Genomic DNA, 24,062 nt, shown 5'->3' with positions numbered 1-24,062 from the left:
TCAAGACTTGAGGTCATCGTGTACAACATCATATGCCCAAATGTCAGATGCAGAGGACAGCCCTGCCTGCAAGGGTCTCATGTTAGTAACTTTTACTTCGTGCCATCTTTTTATATTAGAAATTGCCATCATTATTCATGGATCTATTCAGTTTTATAAAGCATGGACTGCGCCCCAAAATATATCAGAGTAATGTGCAAAGTGACAGCATCAGTGGCAAAACAAGGATTCAAACGTAATGCATATTAGTACCCAGCGAGAGTCAAGCAGAATGCAACATTCATTCTTATTGGCTCTCACCGGGTCCTTACCCGGCCGAGAATCCTTCGATTCTTGGCCGGAATTCCAGCCGCCTTGTTCTCGGCGGGGGGCGTGGCAGCCCCTCAGCCAATGAGGAGGCTCAAAGCGTGGCTGAGAGTTTGCCTTTGACCCCCGCCGGGGACTCGGCTAAAGCTTTTTTTATTCCCTTTCCTCTCTCCTCTCCCCACCCCACTTACCTTCTTGCTCCTGCGTCCCAGCAGGGGACGATGGCAGCCTCCAGACGTGTGGAGACTTTTTTTTTCCCCAGTCCCCCTCCCGCCCTCCCAACCCCACTTACCTTCTTTTTGGTCCTTTTTCAGGAGCTGACGCGCTGGGAACACTTCTGTTCCCAGCGCGTCCGCTCCCGATGGCCGCCATGGAAAGGGAAAACGGACTCTGTTTTCCCGTTCCCGGCGGCCATTTTCTTGGTCGTTTCTTTTTTTTTCTGTCCTGAAACGCTGCAGTGTTTCGGGACAGAAAAAAATGCTTTTCGCGCCCCGGTCACGCAGATATTGCGGGCCAGGGTTCTAATAGCAATATGAACCTCGCGGCGGGGGCATTACCGACTCAGGTAATGCCCCGGGACCTTCGTTAAGGTCCTCACTTCGCTCGGGCCGATAACTATGGGCCCTGGGGCATTACCTGAGTCGGTAATGCCCCCACCGCTCGGGTCATATTGCTTAATTAAGAGCGAATATAACGTTGATATTATTCAAGTAATAACTAGCCTATAGTTTCGAAGTCAATGGGGCACAAATGATCTTGGATTACGGGACAGAAGGCGTTCACAGCTCATAGCATTGGTGGTCCAATCACACTCATATGATAGTGGCCTATTGACCTGACTGCTATCTTCCTGTAATTTCTGAAAGAGGAGGCGGGAGAAATAGGGAAGAGGAGGTAACATGCACTTACATAACTGAAAATGTGGCCTTGCATTTATTTTACTGGCAGTTGGGCCTGCAGGGAGATGTTTGCATTTTCTGGACGCATTTCCAGATCCCATATTTTGCCTTCCAGTGTGCTACTGTCCTTTTCACGAAGTCTACCAATCTGCATGTGTTGCCCTTGCAGTTTTTTGTAAACAATGTACCTAACATGCTACATGGATGCAGGGGATTCACGCAAAGTAACATTGAACTGCACAAAAAAGTAGATTTGACTTAACACTCCCCTTTTACATACTAAATATGTTGGCTATTCTTGTGGGTAAAAATAATTAAGACCAACTTATTGCTGGCAGCCTTATTTGAGTACAATTCTATCTATATGCTACCGAACATGTCTGCAGAAAATAATATCTTAAACCATTTTACTGAAAGACTTGTTTAACACAGCACACATTCGGAATTACTCCAAAAAGTAGTTACTGATACTTTAACAAAACTTAATTGTGTTTAACACTTTTTTTGTTGCAGCCTAAATTTATTGATCTGGGACAACGTAGTCCCAATTCTATTTAAGCGTCTCCCAGGTCTCCTAAAAAGGCCCCTACAATTATTTTATGATTATGTGGTGATAATGGTGTACCAAGAAATTTCAACTTGAATAGCAAATGATATACATCATGCTTAAATTACACATAGGTGGAAAAGAAATACACTGGGGAAATGCCTAGAGTAACAGCAAATATAGCTCCATTAATCCTGCAAGGACGTGCCATCTAATAAAAACAGTCCCTCACTTAAGTAGCTCCTAAATTGACACTGAAATAGCGCACACAACTATTCACAAATATGCGTTCACCGATCAAATATTCAATATGGTTCTTCTAGAATCACATTAAAGGGGGTCATTTTGTAAAATTGCCAATCGCACAGAAGGGACCGTCAACGTGTACACGGGTGCACTGTAGTCCTACAGACCCCCGTTTTCTGTCATTATTTGCACTTCGTAGTGTAAACACATTGCAAATATTGCCACCGTGTACTCGACAGGGGGGGGGGGCAAAAGGGGGTGGGTATACAACCTGGATGCTTAGTGAATCTGGTGCTAAAAGATGTCAGATTCCATTGGAATCCAATGCATATATGCTGTCGTAAATGTTTTCCTTTACGGCAGACAGAAGGAAAGAGGAATGAGGACAAGTTAATTTCTTTCTGTGCCTCTGATCCATCTGTCGAAATGTAGAAAAATGAGTAGAAACAATCTTGCCACTCATACTTGTCAGACTGCAGGTACTTTGAAAATGACGGCCGACGACTTACAGTGCATAGCTTCCATACATCTAAAACGTTACAAGCTGTTGTCATGGGAACAATGGCCCATTTCTCGGGTCTCTCAAAACGTGTTTATTAAACCATAATAGCATAGCTGTGGACTACACAATGGACACGTTATTGAAGTGGAATGGTTTCTTAGATTTTCTGTAAACATATCGACATTGGTATGAGGTAAGACACCTACTTCCTGAGGTATGTTCCAGGCCATGTACACATGGCTCTTAAATTCATCCATCCAGACTTCCGCCACTCGCAGGGCATTTCTCCGCACATGCGCTGTGAGGTCTTCAGTGTACGGTTTATGGGCCCTTTCTATGTGGGCTATTCTAGCGCAAGGTAACACCTCCACACTTCCTCCGCACTGCCAGACCTAGAAACAAGGCAAACCACAGGCTCAGAAAGGGAGATGTGTTAGCACGTCCCAGTTCCACACATGTCATGTAAGGATCAGCTGATAAATATAGTACAAGTATGGGAATAATTAGCATTTCCATATTAATTCAAGAACATTTACAGTGCTGGGCCAGATTAAATAAACACGTGTGGCCACTGCAAGATATTTTAATGCCTGTAGTGTGCAGCATTCAGCCATGTTTAATTGGTTCCATGTCTTAAAATCGCGGCAGAAATGGCCGTGTATACAAAATATCACTGCAAAAATGCTGTGGTTTTGCCGCCCCACTCATGTAAAGGATGGGGGGACACCCCCGCAGCCCCCAGACCCATTATACCATTTAAGGGGAGCGGGGGGCACCCCTGCAACCCCTGCTCCCCTTAAATGGTATAATGGGGTAGACCTTTACCGGGTCAAACCCCAGCATTTTTGCCGCAATTTCTTTTACCCGTGACATTTTTGCCGCAATTTTATTACCTGATACCGTTTAATTTCTGTCGTTTTTCAGAGCTCTTGTTTTATGTGATCTATGTCGTCCCAGTACATATAGCTGCACACATTTATTCTGGTAACACAATAGTCATCAAACGGCGGTGTATGGTGCAAATTAATTCCATCCCAATATATTGAATTTGCTTAAATTACTTATGTGTGGAATCGGCCTGGAAGTTAATCTGTACCTTGTGGGAAAAATGTGTCCTGCATTTCTAGCAGCTAAGTAATTACTGGCAAGTTAAACACTGAACTACAGGTTCTAAACATTACCACCACTTATAACAGATTTACACACTTAGGACAGATTGTACACACCAAAGCCTCCATCTGTCACTGGCTGGCTGTGCATTGCACCCACAACAGGGGTTCACACTATAGAAGATGCTTATGTCTTTAACATTCTTTGTGACAAGTCAAACCTAATAGCACTTTGGCTGTCAGAACTATTGCAGGGAAGTATTTTGTTACAGTGCGGCATTACCAGTGGTAAATAGCATTACCACTGGCAGCAATGCGCTTGCTGCTCTTAGTAATTGTATTGCACTGGTAAACCAGTTTAATTCTCAACAGGTAGAAGCATGCTCTGTTCAGGTAATGCTATAAGGATACATTTAATATGTTCAAAGTCATCCAGGGCTTTCTCACATCCACCAGGTGTCACGAACGAGCAGCACAACGCGAGGTCCCAGTTAGTATTGATGATGCTTGATCCCCAATGCCCATCCGCATTCATCTTTAGTAATATGTGCCCGTATGGTGTGTGATCCATAACAAGTATACAAGACGCTCACCTTCTGTTTAACTGCTATAATCACCCAATTAACGCTTGCCACTCGCGTCTCAAATGCAGATCAAACTGCATCCCTGGTTCGCTAATTAATGCACTTTGAGCTGCACGCAGCATCTCTGGGGCTCTTCAACTGCACCGGGTTCATCCTGTTGGAAGCCATGACCGGGGAAAGAGCATGCCTTTATCATTTCCACCTCAACCGCTCAAACGGAGAAGGACACGTTGTGACATGCCCTTGAATACCATCACTGCAGATGAGGTAGTGTTGGAGGTCTGTCACCACGTTTTCTTGAGTAGGTTGAAATGTTTGTTAAGAATTAAACACTTAAACAATGAATACGTGTTAGAACGTTGAAAGGTATTTTTCAATGCATATGTGGTGTACACAGATTTTGAAAATCTCTCAAATGTGAAAATGTTGAAATTGCTGTCTGAGTTATAAAACTAGTTTACACAATCATGGACATCAGGTTGCCCATCACAGCAAAGACAACACATTCAATATCAAATGCACCACCTTTCCAGCCATTATATGTCGCTGCCCCTACAGTTGGACTGGACTGACCTCACAGCCATACACAGCCTGCTCTGCCGCACACATCTTACCATATCAGAGCCAAGCCAAACTGACCATGGCACCCTATCGTTCTTTAATGAACTTCCAATTATATGCACTGGAAGCAAACCTTAACTCCTCAAACTCCAAATCCGACCCCTCACAGGATGTCAACACCCGATCACACCATCATTGTGGTCACTAACATCCGCAAACATTGACTCAACAATCAAAATCCCTCCACACCTTGGTACACACAGGAACTCATCAACAAGTGCTTCATCCAAACAAATTAAAGGTTCTGGAGGAAATACAAAAACTTGAAGATCTCATTTCCTTGGGAAACTTTTACCAACATTACAGAAACTGATCACCACAACAACCACTATGTAAGTATCTAACAAGAGAAGAATGATCTTCCAAGCCTTGTAGGACAGCGTCAACCTGCTGCCAGTCCCCGCAATACCACAATCCTCTGACACCATCAACAGCTTTATAACAGACAAGATAAACAAGATAAAGCAGGGCATTGACAGATCCAAACACAGCACAGACAGACCCCACCCCACAGCATGTCAAGATGAACTCAATTCAGGACAATTACTCCAGAAGACAAGACTAAGAATCCCACATCTCTTCAACCCACCGACTACAAAGACGACATTCTCCCCCCTCCATTGTAAAAGTCATCAAAGGTAAAGCACTCACATGAGTCATCAACAATGCCAATACATCACTCACACAGGCACCTCTCCAGAAGTACTGAAAATGGGACAGAATGTCCCCGTTCTGAAGGAATTCCCACTCAAATCCACCTGACCTGTCAAACTATTGCCACATCACACATTTACCCTGCCTCTGACTGCTGACATGAAACTCAATGGATTCATGTCATAATTCTCACTGAGTGTAACATCTCTTGGATTTACTATTGACTGTGACCTCTCATGTAAGACACATATCACTAACAAGACCCAAGCAGAATGCTACCAGCTTGTGTTTCTCCACCAAGTAAAACCTTTCACCCCTGCTCAGAGTTTCAGATGAGTAGGCCAAGCCTTGGACATCTCTCACCAGAGATGCAGCAATGCCCTACTCACAGGAGTCTCAGATGCCACCTTGACCCCTCTGAAACCAGTCTGGCATGCCTCTTCACAGGACTAAGAAAATTCCACCCCATCCTCAAGGAGCTGCACTGACTACCGCTTGAAGTATGCATTATATTCAAGACTGCCTACATCACTTACAAAGCATTAACAACAAAAACAACACTCTACTTGGCTGAGAGACTCGCCATCTCCAGAGTCAGCACACAACCAGAATTTGCAATATCACCAGGTTGGAAACAAAGAACTGTAAAAGGGAACATCAGGAAACAAGCCTCAAGTTCCAAATGCTGATAGGACTGCCCCCCTCAATCCTATACTTCAGAAAGCACCTGAAGACTCTACTATTCAAAGAATTATTTGACAAATGCTGATTGCTCTACTCAACCATACGCCTACCACTCTGATGGAATGCCTTCACCTCGGGTGGTCTGCCCTCACTTGCACCAAGAACAGAAAGTTGCAATTAGTCAGAAAGCTTTTTATTTGTAGAAGAATTATAGGATTTCTGATTATTCATTTAATATGTATAAAATGTTGGACTTAGTTCTACTGGTTTTGGTGTAAGACATGTTTTGATTAATATGTAAATAGTTGGGTTTTCATGAGGTAGCCACCCCAATATCATACTGTCTTTACAGTCCCACCCACAGTTCTGGGCAAGAAACAGGTGGTTTGCTCTAAACTGAATTGTATTTAAATAAAGAAATTAAAGTTGATATCAATGCAGGGAAGTCACCACAATGTTACCCAATCACAGACAGCTGGCCTATAAAAACGAAAATGACCTGCCGGCATTAATCTCACTATTTCTCACACACGTCCATCCATTTCCATGATCATATAATATATAATAATATATAATGCACAATGCACTTTACTCAAAGCACTAGACACTTTAGCAGAATGTGAAGTGCAATACATGCATGACGCTGATATAATCGAATGTAGATTACATTGGGCATTTCGACATGGCAAAGAGTAATAACTTATGTATGTAAAAGAAGTTAAATGACCCCATAAAATTATGCTAGAAAATATATTAGCACTGAGGTGCGATTGTTGTGTTCTTATGTATGGCAAGCACTATGCGCTTTATCAAAATAACCAGCTTTTTGGGAATATAAATGAACCATTAATATTGTTGATGGGCTGCCGCTGCATTATGAGCACTATGCACTTTATGCAAAGCACCAGACACATAAATATTGCCAATATATTTAATACAGGTACTATTGAATTTTCACTGCATTTGACAATTCCAAGATGGCACTCAGACAAACAGGGATTGGAAACAAAGGTTTTTGTTTAATGGAAAGTAAAGAAGGACTTTTCTATTTGCAAAGTGTTTAGAAAGAGAAGCCTGTTGTTTATGTTTACAATCTGATGAAGGGTGAAATGTAAGGGTGAAATGCGTTGTTGTTTTGTTTCTCCTGAGCCACTTGTCCACTGTGTTTGCAAAAATAAAGGACGTTTGATGGAGATCCTTTTGTTCGCATCCGGTTGATTGTTATTATTGAGGAGAGTGCCGCCCAGAAAGCTGCAATTCGCTTTCATTTTTTCTTTGTTTGGATATATATATATATATATATATATATATATATATATATATATATATATATATATATATATATATATATATATAATATGTTTGAAGTTTGTGGCAGGATTTGTGGGTTTGTGGCTTGGTAAAGTGTTGTACCCTGTACAATACTACACCGTTTCACCAATCTGCACCACCTGTTAGGACCACCCGGACAATACTGGCGACATGACATTTGGACACCCCACCCTATTCCGCGGATTTCAGCAGAAGTCAACATTTGTTGGAGGGTTTGTGGCTTGGAAAAGCGTTTATACAATTCCATACCGATTCACCAATCTGCACTACATTTTGCGTACTTACCTGCTAGGACCCTCCGGACATTACTGGCTACATGACATTTGAATAACTCCACCCCTTTCCCCGGGGTTCAACTAAAGTTAACATTTGTTGTGGGTGTGTGGCCTGCCGACGAAGCCGTTAACCATGTTCTCTGGGAAGGGAAACAAAAATGTTTGAGAGGGGAATAAACCTGAGAGGTGAAGGTGAAGGCAGTTAGCATTCGAGGAGTTTCCAAATTTTTGCTGCATTACATGAAATTACCTTTCGAGAGAATTTTTGCGAGGAGGTGCCTGCTGATGAAGCTGTAAACCATGTTTTCCGGGAAAGAAAACACAAAATGTTTTTTCTCAACCTGTCCCGACATGAGCAACAAAACGTACCACATTTCAAGGCCCTAGGATACAGGGTTTCCGAGATATTTGTACTGCAATGCACCACAATGAACTGCACCACACCAGGATGAGGCGGAACAGCGACTTACAGGATCATTCATTTTCAACCATCGAAGAGAGTGTTATCATGTCTGTCTACAGAACCCATTCAGGGAACGGGTACTTCTGCTAATATATATATATATATATATATATATATATATATATATATATATATATAATATAGTTTGAGTGAAAAAACTTTGTTAAAGTGACGTTATGGTTAAGTTGTGCTACTAAAAACCTATGAAATTCAGTGAAAAAACTTTGTTAAAGGGACGTTATGGTTCCAAGTAAAACCGAAAAACCCTTGAAATTCGCCAGTTATGGTAAGCTAAGCAGCCATAACTCGCGCCACCACCATGCTCTGCTAAAACTAACACCCAGGACATCAAAGATAACATCACAAATGTCATTGATGTCTCCAGCTTTGTGCATGCACCTTCAACCAATGTATCCACGAATCTCCCAAAATCCAAACAACTGTTTTCTGAAACACAAAGCCATAGCTCTCTGTTGTTCTCTCAGCAAAAAGAGTATCTGAGAAACTCTCTCCTGGCAAAACACACCCACTAAACTTTCCTGACCAATCCCTTTCACTGCTCATTCTCATTTGCATGACTTCTGAACCCAAAAATCCCTGGATGTTACTCCCGATGTCCGCGAACTACAGCCATGTCCGCAAACATATCGTAACATGAACAGCCCTTCTACCATTTCCACTTCACTCTCCGTGCCATTCCCTCATTGGATGTAGCTAAGAAATCACATGACCATGCACCAATCACATTCAAGACCTCTACATCTAACTGCATCATCATAGATCAGCACTGCAAATGTACTGTGAATCTCTCTGAGTACAAGTGTCATATCATTGGCAAGCACCATCTACAGGAAATACTGTACAAGTCTCCAAGATTTCTACTTGCAGCTCCATGCATATCCATATGCATGAACACAAACTACAGGTATGCATATTTTCTGTACAGTACATGAACACATTTTCAAACTGACTTTTAGCTTGTGTAATCTGTAAAATGAATCTACTGTCCTTTTTCCAATTTCCTAAAATCAACCATCACTTATAAACCTTTATACTATTTACTTTCTTAATACACACACTATCAAATCATGTTAAACTAACATGTTTTAAATGACATTTATAGACTACATATATTCAAACAAAATTGCATGCATGCACACTCTAGGTTCCAATCTCAAAAAATAATACTTATACAATTGCATTTATTTATTTATTTATTTATTTGATTGCTTTAATTTAAGCATGACATTAAGGCACTATTACCTAGAACAGCTTAGTTACAGAAATGGTGGTATTCAGTGGTACTTTATGAATTTCACAAGACATACTAAAGATATGTTTGTTACAGTTACTCATTGCAATACAATTTGTTCATTAAGAACATATAATATGAATTGAACTGGTGCGACATATCTTATGTGATTAAGATAGTTTTAATGGTTTCAAGGAAGGCGCTGAGGATTTCAATTAAAAAAATCAATATCTAAATTGAAAGCAATGCTATATACAAACAAAATTACTAATTTGTTTCTTTTACAATTGCAGTGAAGACCATTCTCCTGAAAAGAAGCAGCCGAATTTCAAGAACAAAGAAGAACTAAGAATTATACTGCTCATTTTAGAAAAAAAGTAAGTAGAATATCACCATAATATTTGTATTATTACTCAAACCTACTGTAAAGTTAATTCATGCTATTTCTGTGCCTAAAAATAGAGATTGTGCACCATTCTGTCCAAAAATCCCCATGTCTTAAACACCGATTTACAGCCAGAATGGTGCACACATTCCTACTTTTGGACAAACAAATTTCCCAACTCAACCGCTAGAATTTTCATATTATAGAACAAACAACTGTTTTTATTGTATACATTAGATTTACTATTTGTACTTCTCCACACCACTAGCTTATTTTTTTCTGTCATCTGAACCTGAGTTTAGTAACATATTAATTGAAGAATACACATCCCTACTAGTTGTAGTTCCGAATGCACAATCAGACACCATTACATACATCATCTTACTCAAACACTCATGCACACAGCACAAACACATTGCAGAACACCCCAACCCATACATTCTTTATTTTTTCAACAGACCCTAAAGAATGCCTACCAAAAGTCAAGTCCGTAGAAAGCAACGCAGAAGTAGAGCAAATGAAAATAAAAGTGTCCAACATAAGCATCCATCTCTAGCAGAATTTGTAAAAAAAAGTTCAAACAAAACAGCTAATAGAGTCATTTAGTGAAACACAAGAAGTTTCAAGTACAAAAACTTTGCCTTCTCTATCAAAATGTAAAACAAACCAAAAAACAATTAATAGAAAATCAGCTATCACTACAGATAAAACTACTTCTTTAAATTTTAATATAGTGCAAGGTAAGCATACTAAGAAAAGTATTTTAGTCAAAATGTTCCATCACAAAGTCCTTCAAAATCTTATAAAAACAGGAGAGAAATCAGGTTCAATGCTTAAAACCTATCGTAGGAAATTAATTTTAGAAGCGTTGATAGATAGTGCAATTCTTCTCAAAAGAAAGTTATTTATTTTAGTGTTAAACAAAATAAAACCACTAACAAAACTAATAACTAAATTACAAAAAAGACTTCTCAATAAACGAAATCTCAACAGAAATAACTTCTTATGTATCTGCGGATGTGAATGGAGTCACACTATGAGCACCGAACCATACTTCAACGAAGAAGTGTACAAACAAAAACAAACAAATACAATTGCCATACATAGCAGTGGTCGAGGTTATGAAAAAGTTAATAATACCATAATGGAACAAGAAGTACTCCTTACAAAAATATGCCCTGAAAACTTAGAAAGAATTACCCCTCCATTCAACTGAATCAGAACGTCTAGTGTACAAATGGCCATGCACGTCAATATGTAACATTCCTAAACAATTTTTCAAGTCTTTACTGTGGGATGTTTTTACCCATGCATCCAAGCCCTACCCCAAAACTGTGCATTACTGGCATTGAAAACATCATGATGGCCAGAACTCCCCAGAAAGTGCACAGGGAAACATGAGGAATAGGCTGCCACCCATTTTTGCCTATGTTTGTGAGCACAGGCTCCTGGGAACAAACCTTTCTAAAACCACCATTGGGCTACACACACAGTAGCCTGAAACCATTGGGAATGGCAATGCTGATTGCCAAAAGCAACCCAGAGCTGTTGGGAATTCATTTTCTTGATGTCAAAAATTTGCTAAAATCATGGCTCACAAGACCACTCTAAAGATTCAACCTTCTTGTGGGGTGTTCCACATCACCACTCTACTGTAAGGATTCCCATCAAAACAATGTTAAGCAAGGATCATATACTATCAAGTAAAATCCCCTTTTTGAAATAGAATTAATTCAAGACAGATCCCAAAAATGGGTGCAGTACTGGCATTAGACACAAACCGGCGCTAGCGGTCTAAACTCTGACTGGGGACCTGTATTGCAGAAGCTAAACAGCATCCTGAGCTAGCTGGGACTTCAAAGGTTTGTTCCCAGGAGGCAGTCTGATTCAATTAAACAGTTCAAAGGGCCGCTGTCCATGGGAAGCATTCACACCAGCCCTCACCAGCAACAGCCCAGGAGATCACATGGTCATGCTAACCAAATGCAGAGTGGCCACCTGGTCTGCTGACCTCAGTCAACATAGTTGTCATGACCACTGCTTTCAAGGAGTCAGGACCTACCCAACACCCTTGGAAACAGGCTCATAACATGCCTTATCGGCACCAGCAAGTCCCAATAGGGACCTTTTGGACCTAGTCCTGGCACCGGTGGTGCCAGGCTCATAGTAAGGACCCGTCCCGGCACAGGAAGCGCCGGGCTCATATCAAGTGTAAAAGTGCTTGGGTGAACCTACCTGAAGCAGACCATGCTGCTTACTTACCAGCCAGATGATGCTTTACTCTCTTCTAACAGGGACTACTTTTCTTTCTGGGTGGGGCAGGCACCACTCCCTGGATCACTGATGCTGGAACTCTTCTGGAAGCAGGAACTCTTTTACCTGGGCGCGGCTGCGGTGGAAGAAGACACCTAAGTACTCCTATGGGCTATTTAAACCACACCCGATTGGTACCACATGCTTCGCGTTATTCTGCATCTGCAGCAGGACGCTCACCGTGTCAGCTCCAGCGAATCTTCAGCTCCGGATCCTGTAGTTACGAAAATTACCTGCTGGGAACCAATCTTCAATCTTCAGCAGCTCCTGCAAAACAAAAGGCACAGGTTAGACAAAGGCAAAGTTAGCGCTTCAACTCACCCGAGCCATCGGCAGCATCCAAGTCGTTTTCTTTTCTGCATTCCGCGTCCGGCATCGGGCCTGCAAAGACAAAGAACATTGGTTAGTAACGTTCAGTTACAATACTGCTTACCTGTGTTGCGCTTGCTCCAACTTTGTTCGCGCTGCATTCCGGCACCTGTAAAAACAAAAGGGGACATTAAGGTGCATTCTACGGCCCTAAAGCAGTCTTCCTACTTACGTGCCTTCGAATTCACCATCTTCTTGTTACGCTCTCTGCCACGAATCTGGGAGAGCATCTTCTTTGGCATCGACAGCATCCTAAAAGCAAAAGACATAGACATAAGGAAAAAGACATTTAAAGAGAGCAATCCAAAGAGAACTTTAATACTTACAAGTCACGCTCGTGCAGCAAAACAGCGGCATCGCTCTCACCTTCCCTCTGCAATCAAGAGGCAGAACTCACATCCAGTGAAGTAACTGGACCCTGCGCCCCTGCACAAGACGCAGGATGGAGAGCTCAACATTCACTTACTTAAGGTGAGCACAACAATCATCTGAGTACCACGGGGAGAAAGGGAGAGAGGGGCTAGGAACTTCTCCCATCCTTCCAGCCACTAATACCTTGATTTTCCACTTGCAGACACCTCACTCTGCAGGTCAAGCTTTCGGTGTGTAAGGGGCCAAATCCGGGAGCCAAACGAACCCTACGCCTAACTTTGAAGACGTTTGCAGCGCCCAGCCCAAGACCAGCGCCTCCGAGGGAACCAGGTGAGCGTTACAATAGTAGACTCTCTCCATTGAATAGGGTATGCAGATTTTAGGTGTTTACTGTCAACACACTGCTCTGGGAGAATCCAGATATGTGATGTCTGGCTCACCAAGCTTCTGGGGGCAGACCCAAACACTGAAGTGAAGTGAAGTGAAGGCAAATATATGTTTTATAAGAATACTGATAACTTTGGGATCTTTAAAATGACACATTCACTCCCAGTTCAAGACTAGGCTGGTCGCTCTGTGATGTTCTGAGGCAAAACCCCGGGAATTATGAATGCTGCAAACACTGTATTTATGCTCGATACACAATAACTTAGATTAATATGCTCAGGAAGAGGGTACAGGTCTGTGTAAAGATTTGATGAAAAACCAATGTTGCAAAAGCTACCAAAAACGAAAAGAAGTTGTCATTTTTTAATGCAAGCTCTTAGAAACATCAGAGTTGGAACAGAGACTACCTTATGTGATATATGATATGTACATGTAATGTCAACGACGTGTGTATCTGGGAAACCTGTTAGTTATGAAAAATTCATTTTCTAAGTAAAAGCAAAGGGGCGTTTCTTCAATAGACTGTAAGACTCTGACTCACTCTGAATCACTGCTCCCTTCTCAAATCAGGTCAAAGAGAAATCCTTGACCTATCAAATCGTGAGTGGGTTGGACATAGAAAGTTAGCATCCACACCCATTTTCAAAAGACATAAAAAGAGCCACTGGAAGGCGGACAGGGACATTCATTTTTCCAACCTTCAACTGAATTCCTGCGCAGCACGCTGACGGAGAACTCAAGACACCAGAACTCCAGAGATCCAGACTAACTCCAGAACAAAAACTCCCAAGAGCTGAACTCTTCAGCAGGCCTCAAAATCTTTTGCATACTATTCAACCGCCGGGCTGTGCGGGTTGCTGCTTGCTAAGAATCCTGTGTATCCAGAACAGAACCAGAGACCCAGACCAGACCGCTGTGAACAGAACCGGTGCCTGATTGACCCGCCGAGCAGAGAGAACCGCAGCTAAACTTGTTGGCCAGATCCGTGACGAGGCCAATCCTTTCAAATTTATAGTGTGAGTACCCAGCTAGAACTGTGCAGAACCCATCTCTTAGCTTAAAATAATCTAATTCAAAACATTTAACCTGTCCAAAACTGCATCATAGAATCGTGTGTCCCTTCTCCGATTTTAAACCTGTAAAAGTGTCATTTGCCATTTTGAATCATTATTTCATTTCTGAAAAACTACCCTCATAAAATCGTCCGTATCTCTTGAGCTCCTTATAGCGCCTCCGTAATTGCGCTCGATGCACTCGAAAAAAGTGCCGCGATTTGACATTTTGCTTCATTTCAACCACGTGTAGAAAGATCTGTCCTTTGCTTCCATTACTGAAATTCGTTTGAAACCTGACAATCATTCATAGAGCATTGCTAAAGTGATCCTGAACTAATATTATGTAGCTATCACCTACCCTAAACCTCCTACAGGGAATTAAAATCATTTTTTACATATTTTTCCATTCTTTGCAAATCACACTTAAAGTATTTTGCCTGTGTTTTAAAATCATCCCTGTGATCTAAGCTTGCTAGGGGGGTACTGAACTACATTTGATTGTGTTCCTGAGAACTGTATGCTCTCCTTTCCATCTTTTTATATTGCAGAGAGGGGGGGGGCGTATTGCCACAAGGGGAAAAGTGAACATATTATCTCTTGTGAAACCCTATCAGTTTATTTCTGTACTGTATTCTTTCCATCATTGTTTTTCCTTGAAACCATAAAAGCATTCTTAGTTACCTTTTTCTTTCCATACCAACTCCTAAGTAATAAAATAAGTGTGCTAGTATAACATTATCCATTGTTGATCGACATTATACTCATAAGTGTGATATCAAATATTAATTTATTATAAAAGTGATATATATATATATATATTGTTTAGTTATTCAATAAATCTTTTAAATTGCAAAACAAACCTACTTCTTGGCTCAGTGAGGTCAGGGGGATTCAAGGTTTTATCATCCAGAGTATAACTTGTCATAAAAATATATAAATAAGGGCTTCCCTTGGGTGTCCCAGACGAGGCACTGACTTAGTGGGATTGCTGACTTGAAGTCACTTAACAGATTGGGGGCTCGTAGCCGGGGATTCTGGATTAGAACTACCGCTTGTGCAGCTTAATACGGTGTGCTAACTGACAGGATATATAAATTCTGTTGGATCACCACGCCGTGTTACACTGTAAAAACACCCCTGAAAGGAACGCTCTAAGGAAACGGTCTGTTTTGCAAAATAAAATACAAACTTCTGTAAGTCGGGAAGGAAATCAAATTCCAGAATGACGACCTTGGTAGATATCAAAATAGCCAGAGAACACCTCTTACATAAGCTATTTGTGAGAGGTGAGTGGGCTCATCAGGGCCAGGTGGTCTGGTTGCAGGCAATCGCACACCAGATCACTGGAACAGGGTCAGATATATAGATAGATCAGGGTCCCTTACATGTGGCCCTGAGTGAACTACATATGGCCCCTAAGGCCAAGGATAAGCACAATAAGATTGCCAGGGTAGCAGCATTTTTATATTTATATATGGGAGCCATACAGGACAAATGTGCTGAAGGCCAAGATCTGGCAAATAGGCAACTGATGGCATTAGAGAAGGCTCAATCTGACCTGACCTCTTCTGAGCAGATGCTGCAGAGGAGACAGGAGTCAGAAAATGATAGTAGGCAGTATATTATTAAAATGAAGGAGGATATGGATATCCTGCAACAGGAAAAGGCTGACCAGGATACCAGATTTCTGGCCTTGCAGAAGGAGTACCAAGAAGGTTTGGACTCCCTACTGCAGAGCCAGAAAAAGCTGGAGCAACAACTACACTTCAACAGGGCATGCACAGAACAGGTAGCCACCCTGCAAATCCGACTAGACAGAGAGAAAGAGGAAAGCAATACATTGATTTTGAAAGACCTGGATACCCAGGCAGAGTTTGATCAAGAACGCCAGAAAGCTGGTGCCTTTCAAAGGCAGAGGGACGACCTGGTGGCACAGATACAGGCTCTTAGTCAGCAAAGGGACACCTTAGGCCAGGAAGTCTGCCAATTAAAAGAAAAATTTGAAGGAAATCACGTGGCCCTCCAGGGGCTGGGTAACCTCCAATAGGAGCATCAGAACTTGTTAGAGCACACCAGGAGGGTGGAAGATGCTCTGGCAAGAAAGGAGCAGGCCAGTAGGGATGGGACTCAGGGCATAACCCTCCTGCAGCAAAGACTGGCCCAGTATTCCAGGACCAATCAGGAGGCACATAGAGAGAATGAGGCTCTCTGTCAGCACAATGATAGGCTCCAGCAACAGGTAGCCATGCAGGAGAGACTGATAGCGTCTAGTAAGGCCTTAACTCAGGAACTGAAAGCGCAGGCTCTTGCATTGCAACAGGGAGCATGGGCTGATAGAGATGAAGTTCGCCGGGAAAGGGAAACACCTGAGCATAACCTCAGGAGCCCTAGTATCAGAGGCCTTCATCTCTCCCAGTCCTTGGACTCTGCCACCCCCATGTCCCCTGGTGCACATGAGCACAGGGCCACAGGGAGGGCAAATTACTATCCAGCCAAAGGTATGGGATTCATAGGCCAGTACCTCCCAGGAATGGATGGGCGGGCATCCGGGTATGGGCACCTAAGCACAGTGCAATTTAGTGGGGAACCCCAGGAGAGTAGGCCCACTAAGTGCATCCTGAAAACCTCTGCCCAGTTAGGTCAGTGGGGTGGGTACCCATCAAATCCTGGCAGCAAGGAGGGATCTGAAGACTCCTCTGAGCGGTCCAGGACACAGGAGACGAGGTCCCCACATTCTGCCAGCTGGAAGATCAGACGGGCACCTCTGGGAGCAGTGCTTCTGAGTCAGAGGATGAATGGACTAGGGTTACCCAAACCAAAAAGGCCAATAAGGCAAAAAGGGCCTTGCTTAAGGACCCCTTAAAGCAGATCAAGGCAATAAGGAGTGTCATCACCCCTTATCACAAGAACGCCAAGTATTCTGTTTGGGAACACCTGGAGCTTTATGAGCAAATGATGGAGACTTTCCATTTGAAGGACAGCAGTAGCTGCATCCAGTACGTCAAATGGACATTCTCCCCAGAATACTCCAGTTTCTTTGCGGGGCTGGAGAAACAAAATCATTCAAGATAGTCCACCTATAGGGCGGCCATCTTGAAACATTTTTCTGTTCATAGAAATCCTCAAGAGGCTCGCAAGGCAGCCTACATTTTGCAATGTGGGGAGGATCAGGCCCCACAAGAATTTGTGCAGGAGTTAAAGCATGCTTTTGTGCAGACTACCAAAAGGGTGCGCACCCACAGTAAGGAATTTGTTAATAGGTTTTTCCATGCCTTATCCAAATACATAATGACCCAGCTCGTGAGAGATTTTCACGAGAAATGATCTTTAGACTGGGTCATTGAGCAAGCCACCCACATCTATGAGGTGCAGAAACCAGTGGAAAATAAGAATCAGCCCAAAAAACCCAAAACCAACAGCACCCCTGCTGCTGCCAAGGTGGCAGAGGTAAAGGTTGCCCCCGTTTTAGATTTGGAGATGGGGGGCCTAAAAACCTGCCTGCACCAAATAGTTCTAAGCCCAGAAGGCCTTCGGGCCAGTCACAGACAGGGAGTCATGGAGGTAGTCCCACAAATGGGGTCCCTCACTCCCCTGATTATGTAAGTCCCCGTTACAAGGGAATCCGACCCATCCTGGGTTATGTGTGGACTCCTCCAGCCCAAGGGGGGGATCCAGTCAAGCACCTGACCCAGGGAACATCCCTCATAACTTCCCACAGGAGGTTAGAAATTCCCCAAACACTGGGCAGAACTTTTTTCCCAGGTATCCACCCAATTTCCAACCCCAAAACCATCCATCCTTCTTTCCCCAATTCCCTGAGCCCAGACAACCTAATCCGGGAGAGGGGAGGCCAAGGGTGGAGGGGTACCCAAATCTTCCCAACCCAGGGTATTACCAGAGAAGGGATAGCTACCCTTCTCGGGATCAGCCCAGGGGAGAAAACACCACCCCGTATCAGCCTGAGCGGGTTTCCCAACTTGAACGACAGGTCCAAAATATGGCCCGGTATCTGGGTCACATACTGAGGGCTCAGCAGAACCCTCAGATGAGCATGCCACTGCAGAATGCTCCAAACTCTGGGCCTGGTACTCCAGAACAATGACGGGGGCAGCACCCCGATAACCCACCGGTTCCCAGGGAGGAGGCACAAGTTGAAGGGCTTTGTAAAGCCTTGAAGGAAGCTTCCTTCCCCACTTGTAAACAGCCCCTGGAAACCCAGGAACCGGAAACAAAATCTCCTGCCCCTGAAAGTCTGCCCCCCAAGGAGCAGAGGGGGGGTAGGAGGAACAAAGTACCCAAACAGACCCACTTTGTGGAGGAGGTACCGGTCTTCCAATTTGAGGGAGAGGGATCCTCAGTGGATCCTGGGAAAAGGATCTTCTCCTTCAGAGATGGGGGAACTCCTCCCAAGGAAAAATGGGTCCCAAGGGATTCCAACCTAGACTGGGTAGATGAGGGGATTGAGCTGTCGCCGCCCATCATTCTATCCCAGAACGAACAAGACCGAAAACCCCTGGTTCAAACCCATCCTGGTCACTGCCTCCAAAAAGGGGGGGGGACGGCCCAGAACCGGAACCAGGGGAACCCAAAACCGCATTAATAGACTGGGTAGATTTGGGGATTGAGCTGTCGCCGGCCATCATCCTATCCCAGAACCAACAGCATCAAAATCCCCGGCTTCAAACCCATTCTGGTGACTGCCTCCAAAAAGGGGGGGGCGGCCCAGGACCGGAACCAGGGGAACTCGAATATCCTCTTTCAAGTTGCCAACTTTTTCTTGCAGATTCCCATGACTCTCCACAGAATTCTGCCCAAATCTCTTCTCTCGCAATGTCTAAAACCAGAAAATTAGCCCACCAGGTGTCATTATCTGTGCCCCTTTGAGGAAAAGGAGGGAAGATACTATGCCCCGGTACAAGTACAGGTCAGGGTACAATTTTGGCACTGGTGGGCACTGGATCCCAAGCCACCCTTCTGTCCAAAAGGGCCTTTGATGAACTAAATGCAGGAAGGGGGGTGAATTACCGTATTCCTCTCACCTCTCTTCCTGGACAACTGCAGAACTTTGACGGGAAGGAAATTCCCGTCGAGGGGACTGCATATTTGGACATTAAAATTGGGCGACACAAGGTGAAACACCCGGTCATAGTAGTGACTCCAGAGGGCACCCCTTGTTTACTAGGGAATGACCTCCTGAGAAGGTTGTCACCCCTAATAGATTGCGTAAACAAGGTCCTCTGGACTCAGACCATGTTAGTTTAAACGGCACATGCCACATGGTTGAACAAAAATCTGACCAAGTAGAATTTCACTTCCAGAACAACCAAATTCCAGATGTGACAGTAATAGCAGTAGGACAACAGACTGGTGATGGGGGGTCCTCTCTATTTCTGAAAATCAACCTTCCTTCCAGTTTAAGGTGGTATTCCACACTGGAAGGAAACTCTTTGAAATTCTTTACTAATCCACAATTAGACATTCCCACTCCGATAGTCCAGAAAGATGTGAACTCAGCTCAGAGCCTGGCTGATGTTCAGCAAATTGGAGAGCAGTTGTTCATCACTGTTCAGTTAAATGATGGGAAGGACTCTGTTCTCACCTGAGTGTGTGTGAACAACGGTAAGAGCTTCATCAGCAAAGCCATGTTCCGCCAACTCCCAAAAGATCCAGCCATTCCCACATTCAAACTGATAGATAACTGGGAAATGGATCTGGAAACACCCAAGTCCAAACATATCCTGCCAAGCAGGTGTATGCTCAAAATCTCCATTGGCAACAAGAGCATAGTCCATAATTGTTGGGTCGTGCGAGACGTCACTGCCGCCTTTTACTTAGTCAGTGACATTCTCAATCGCTTTGCCATTAGTTTGGACCTAATAAACTTCAAAGCTTGGTCCCGATTAGCGGATAATCCCATGGGCTTTGATGATCCAGAAAAAAGCATTTAGGTCAGCTCAATTGCTACATTATGCAGTTGAAATTCAGGTTAAAGAGGAAGTCACCATCCCAGAAAGGACCCGACAATTCTCCCTGGGAGTGAAAGTTAAAAGAGGACAAAAATTGAAAAACCCTGATGCTTATATTCATCTAAATGCTTTCCTCCAACAGCAAGGTTTAGGGGTAAACCCAACACCATTATTCAACATAGAACATGACACCATTCCAATAGAGGGGGATAACAGCGACTTAAAGAGTATTACTCTAGCCGCAGGCATCATTATTGGAATGGCGGTTGATGACCGACATTTCTACATTGATTTAGGAAATTAACTGTTAGGACCAATCCCCAAGGACTGTTTTGACAGTGACAGTGATGACAATACATCACCAGACAGGGTCTTTACCCGGCATGGGGGGAACTTCCTGGTGTACACTTCTTGCCCTTATGTAAAGGAAGATGTGACTTGTGACTTCAGAGGGGATGAGGTGATTTTCCAGATCCATGAGGGCTGCCTTTCCCACCTGAAGCCTCCAGCCCAAATCAGCACTCTGACCAGGGACTTCTCCACCCAGCTGGAGGAGGCCACGGAGATAGCGAAACCAGAAGTCTTTCCAGGCTTCAGGCAGATGGTGGAAGAGAGAGTCAACCTACTGATGCCTGTGTGACTCTGGAACAGAAGCAAAAGTTATAACAAGTTTTCTTGGATTTCCAAGATCTCTTTGCGGTAGACTCATATGACTGTGGTTGCACCGACATCCACAAAACAACAATTCCCACGGACCCTGGCATGACTCCAGTGTTTGTGAAGCAATATCGCTTGCCTCTTGCATCCAAGGAGTCCCTTACTGAAATAATTAAGAACCTTGAGTCCCGGGGAATAATCCGTCCAGTCCACAGCACCTTCAATAATCCGGTGCTGGGAATATTGAAGCCAAACGGCCAGTGGAGACTCTGCGCCGACCTTAGGGAGCTCAAAAAACGTGTCCATACTTCCTGATGGCCTCTGCTCTACATTGACCAAGGGCTGTCCCAGATTCAAGGGTCACAGGTATTCACTGCAATAGAACTGACCAATGGATACTGGACCGTGCCTGTCAGTAGGGAGGACCAATACAAATTGGCATTTACCTTAGGGGGCCAGCAGTACACATGGACCCGAACTCCCTTCGTATACCTCAACTCCGGCAATGAATTCAACATTTTCCTACATAAGGCCATGACCGACCTGGGTGCGAGGGGTAACCTGGCTTATGTAGATGATGTCCTCATCAAAAGTTCATCTGTGGAGGAACATATTGCAGAGATCCGTTCTGTTCTGACACAGTTGAGGGCCGCCGGAGCAAAACTTTCCTTTCAGAAAGCACAGTGGTGTAGAACCCGTGTTAATTTCTTGTGGCATGAGATTACTCCTCAGGGTCTCTGTCCCCAAGAAAAGAAAGTGGAAGCACTTCAGAAACTAAAGGATCCCACAACTCAGCGGGAACTAAGGAGCCTCCTTGGACTGACTAATTACAGCAGAAAGTTCATTGAGGGCTACGCAGAGATCACTAGACCCCTGATTCATCTTTTGAAGGGGGGATCAAGTGGGAATGGGGTCCAGAACAATCCGAGGCAGTAAGACAACTCAAAAGAAGCCTCTCACAAGCGCCTTGCCTAGCTTACCCTGTCAGAAACAAGGAGTTCTTCCTGGAGACAGGTTTCTCTAATACGTGCTTGACGGCAGTATTATCCCAAAAGCATGACAAGATCAATAAAGTAATCTCCTATGCAAGCAAAACTTTATCCTCTGTGGGGGAAAAATTCAACAATTGTGAGAAGGCACTCCTGGCAACAGTGTGGGCATTGAAGAATTATCACCAGTTCATCCAGGGGGAACACTTCATAGTGGAGTCTCCACACCAGCCTCTGCAATAGCTCCAAAGTGACAGAATCCGGGCCGGAAATGTGAGTAATTCCCGAATTACTTCCTGGATTCTGTCAATGCAATGCTTTCCTGTGGAGGTCAGATATGGCCAAAACAAGAAAAGTCCCCTCGTGTAAGGTCTGGCTGACTTGCATGATTGTGCCAAAGAAAACTGTCTCGAGGACGAAAGTCTAAAAATCAAGGACAAGATGGAGGCATACCTTCATTCCCCACACAAAGTCTTTGAAGAAGACAAGTGTGAGGGGATGCCCACTGTCTATGTGGATGGATGCTCTTACCATGTTGACAACAGCGGGGAAAAAGAACTGGTGGCCGGCGTAGGGAATGCGTGGGTGAAGGAATCCCCAGAACCCTCCGCTGGGTACAAAATTGGTCCCCGAAGTAGTCAGGTGGCAGAATTGATGGCTGTGCATCAAGTCATCCTCACTGCTGTCCAACATCAACTCCACGAACTGGTCATAATCACAGATTTAGATTATGTACGGAACGGTTTCATGGAGCACTTGGTTAATTGGAAAACCAGAGCCATGTTATGTGCTAATAACAAACCCTTGAAACATGGGAAGTTAATTCAAAACATTGAAGATCTGGCCACCTCGAATGGGATGACCATCTACTGGAAAAAGATCAAGGGTCATTCCAAAGTAGAGCAACTAGACAAAACTAGAAATGACTTAGCTGATCAGCTGGGCAAAAACCAGGGCCATCCAAAGGAATCTAATAGAGATTGAGTCTCTGTTGTTGGAAATCCGGGTCACTGCTATCACTAGGTCCCAGACAAATGCTCACAATGATCTTTCAACTGCACAATGGAGTAAGGAGACCCCAGATGCTGAGTTGATTACGGCTCAAAAGGGGGATCCAATAATTGGTAAGTTTCACCAACATATTGAGGACCCTGAGAACTTTCCCCTGACGGATACCGATTACATTGGGAAAGAGGACCTTAGAGTGTTGATGAAATGTCCAAAGATGTTCCGAATCCAAGACGGTTTGTTGGTAAGGAAATCCCAAGCTGGCCATGATCAGTGGGTGGTCCCTACCTCATTCCGAAGCCTGATGTTAGGTCACGCCCATGATGCGGCCACCTCCGGTCATAGGGGGTTTCATACAACACTTGAGACCTTAAGAGAGGTTGCATACTGGCCACACATGGGGCAGGACCTCAACCAATACTTGAAGGGGTGTCTGGTGTGTGCACAATTTCAGCCATCATCCCTCACACACCGTGCGCCTCTCCAAAAGAGGGGGATGACACTGCCATGGTCAGATTTGCAAAGCGACTTTGTAGGCCCTGTGATTTGCTCATCTAGGGGCAACAAGTACATGTTGACGGTCACATGCTTGTTTAACAAGTGGCTGGAATGTCTCCCGGCCCCAAACTGCAAGGCAGAAACAGCAGCTGCCCTGATGATTAACCACATCTTTTCACGTTTTGGTCTACCTCAAAGGATTGAGTCAGACAGAGGTAGCCATTTAACCAGAGAGGTAATGACAAAGATGTGGGAGTTAAAAGGAAGCTACAAATTGCTTACCGGCCAGCCTCTTCTGGTGCGGTGGAAAGATACAACAGAACCATAGTGAGCATATTAAAAAAGTTTGTGGCAGATTCTTGGCAAAGTTGGGATATCCAATTACCTCTGGTCCTAATGACCATCAGATCTACCCCTTCATCTGCAACTAAAATGTCACCATTTGAGCTGATGACTGGACGCAAGATGGTGCTTCCCCAGCATTTGCTCTACAGGACCCAAGAGCAGACATTGATAAATGCCTCCACAACTCATGAGTATGTGGAGAATTTAATGAAACAACTCCAACATGCTTTTGCCTATGCTCAGC

The 24,062-nt window shown here is 43.9% G+C and overlaps 1 protein-coding gene across 2 annotated transcripts in view; it reads right to left on the bottom strand.

Annotated features, from left to right (window-relative positions):
- GALNT18 (polypeptide N-acetylgalactosaminyltransferase 18) overlaps positions 1-24,062 on the bottom strand; it is a 2,649,737-nt gene that overhangs the window by 559,764 nt on the left and 2,065,911 nt on the right. For both annotated transcript variants that reach the window (XM_069623645.1, XM_069623646.1), the window contains one exon: positions 2,707-2,892. In XM_069623645.1, coding sequence (XP_069479746.1) covers positions 2,707-2,892 — 186 coding nt within the window. The remainder of the gene's footprint in view (positions 1-2,706; positions 2,893-24,062) is intronic.

The sequence above is a fragment of the Ambystoma mexicanum genome, chromosome 11 (genome assembly GCF_040938575.1).
Source record: "Ambystoma mexicanum isolate Mex_15411 chromosome 11, UKY_AmexF1_1, whole genome shotgun sequence".
In the NCBI taxonomy this organism is placed as follows: Eukaryota; Metazoa; Chordata; class Amphibia; order Caudata; family Ambystomatidae; genus Ambystoma; species Ambystoma mexicanum.
This window is presented reverse-complemented; position numbering and strand designations above follow the sequence as displayed.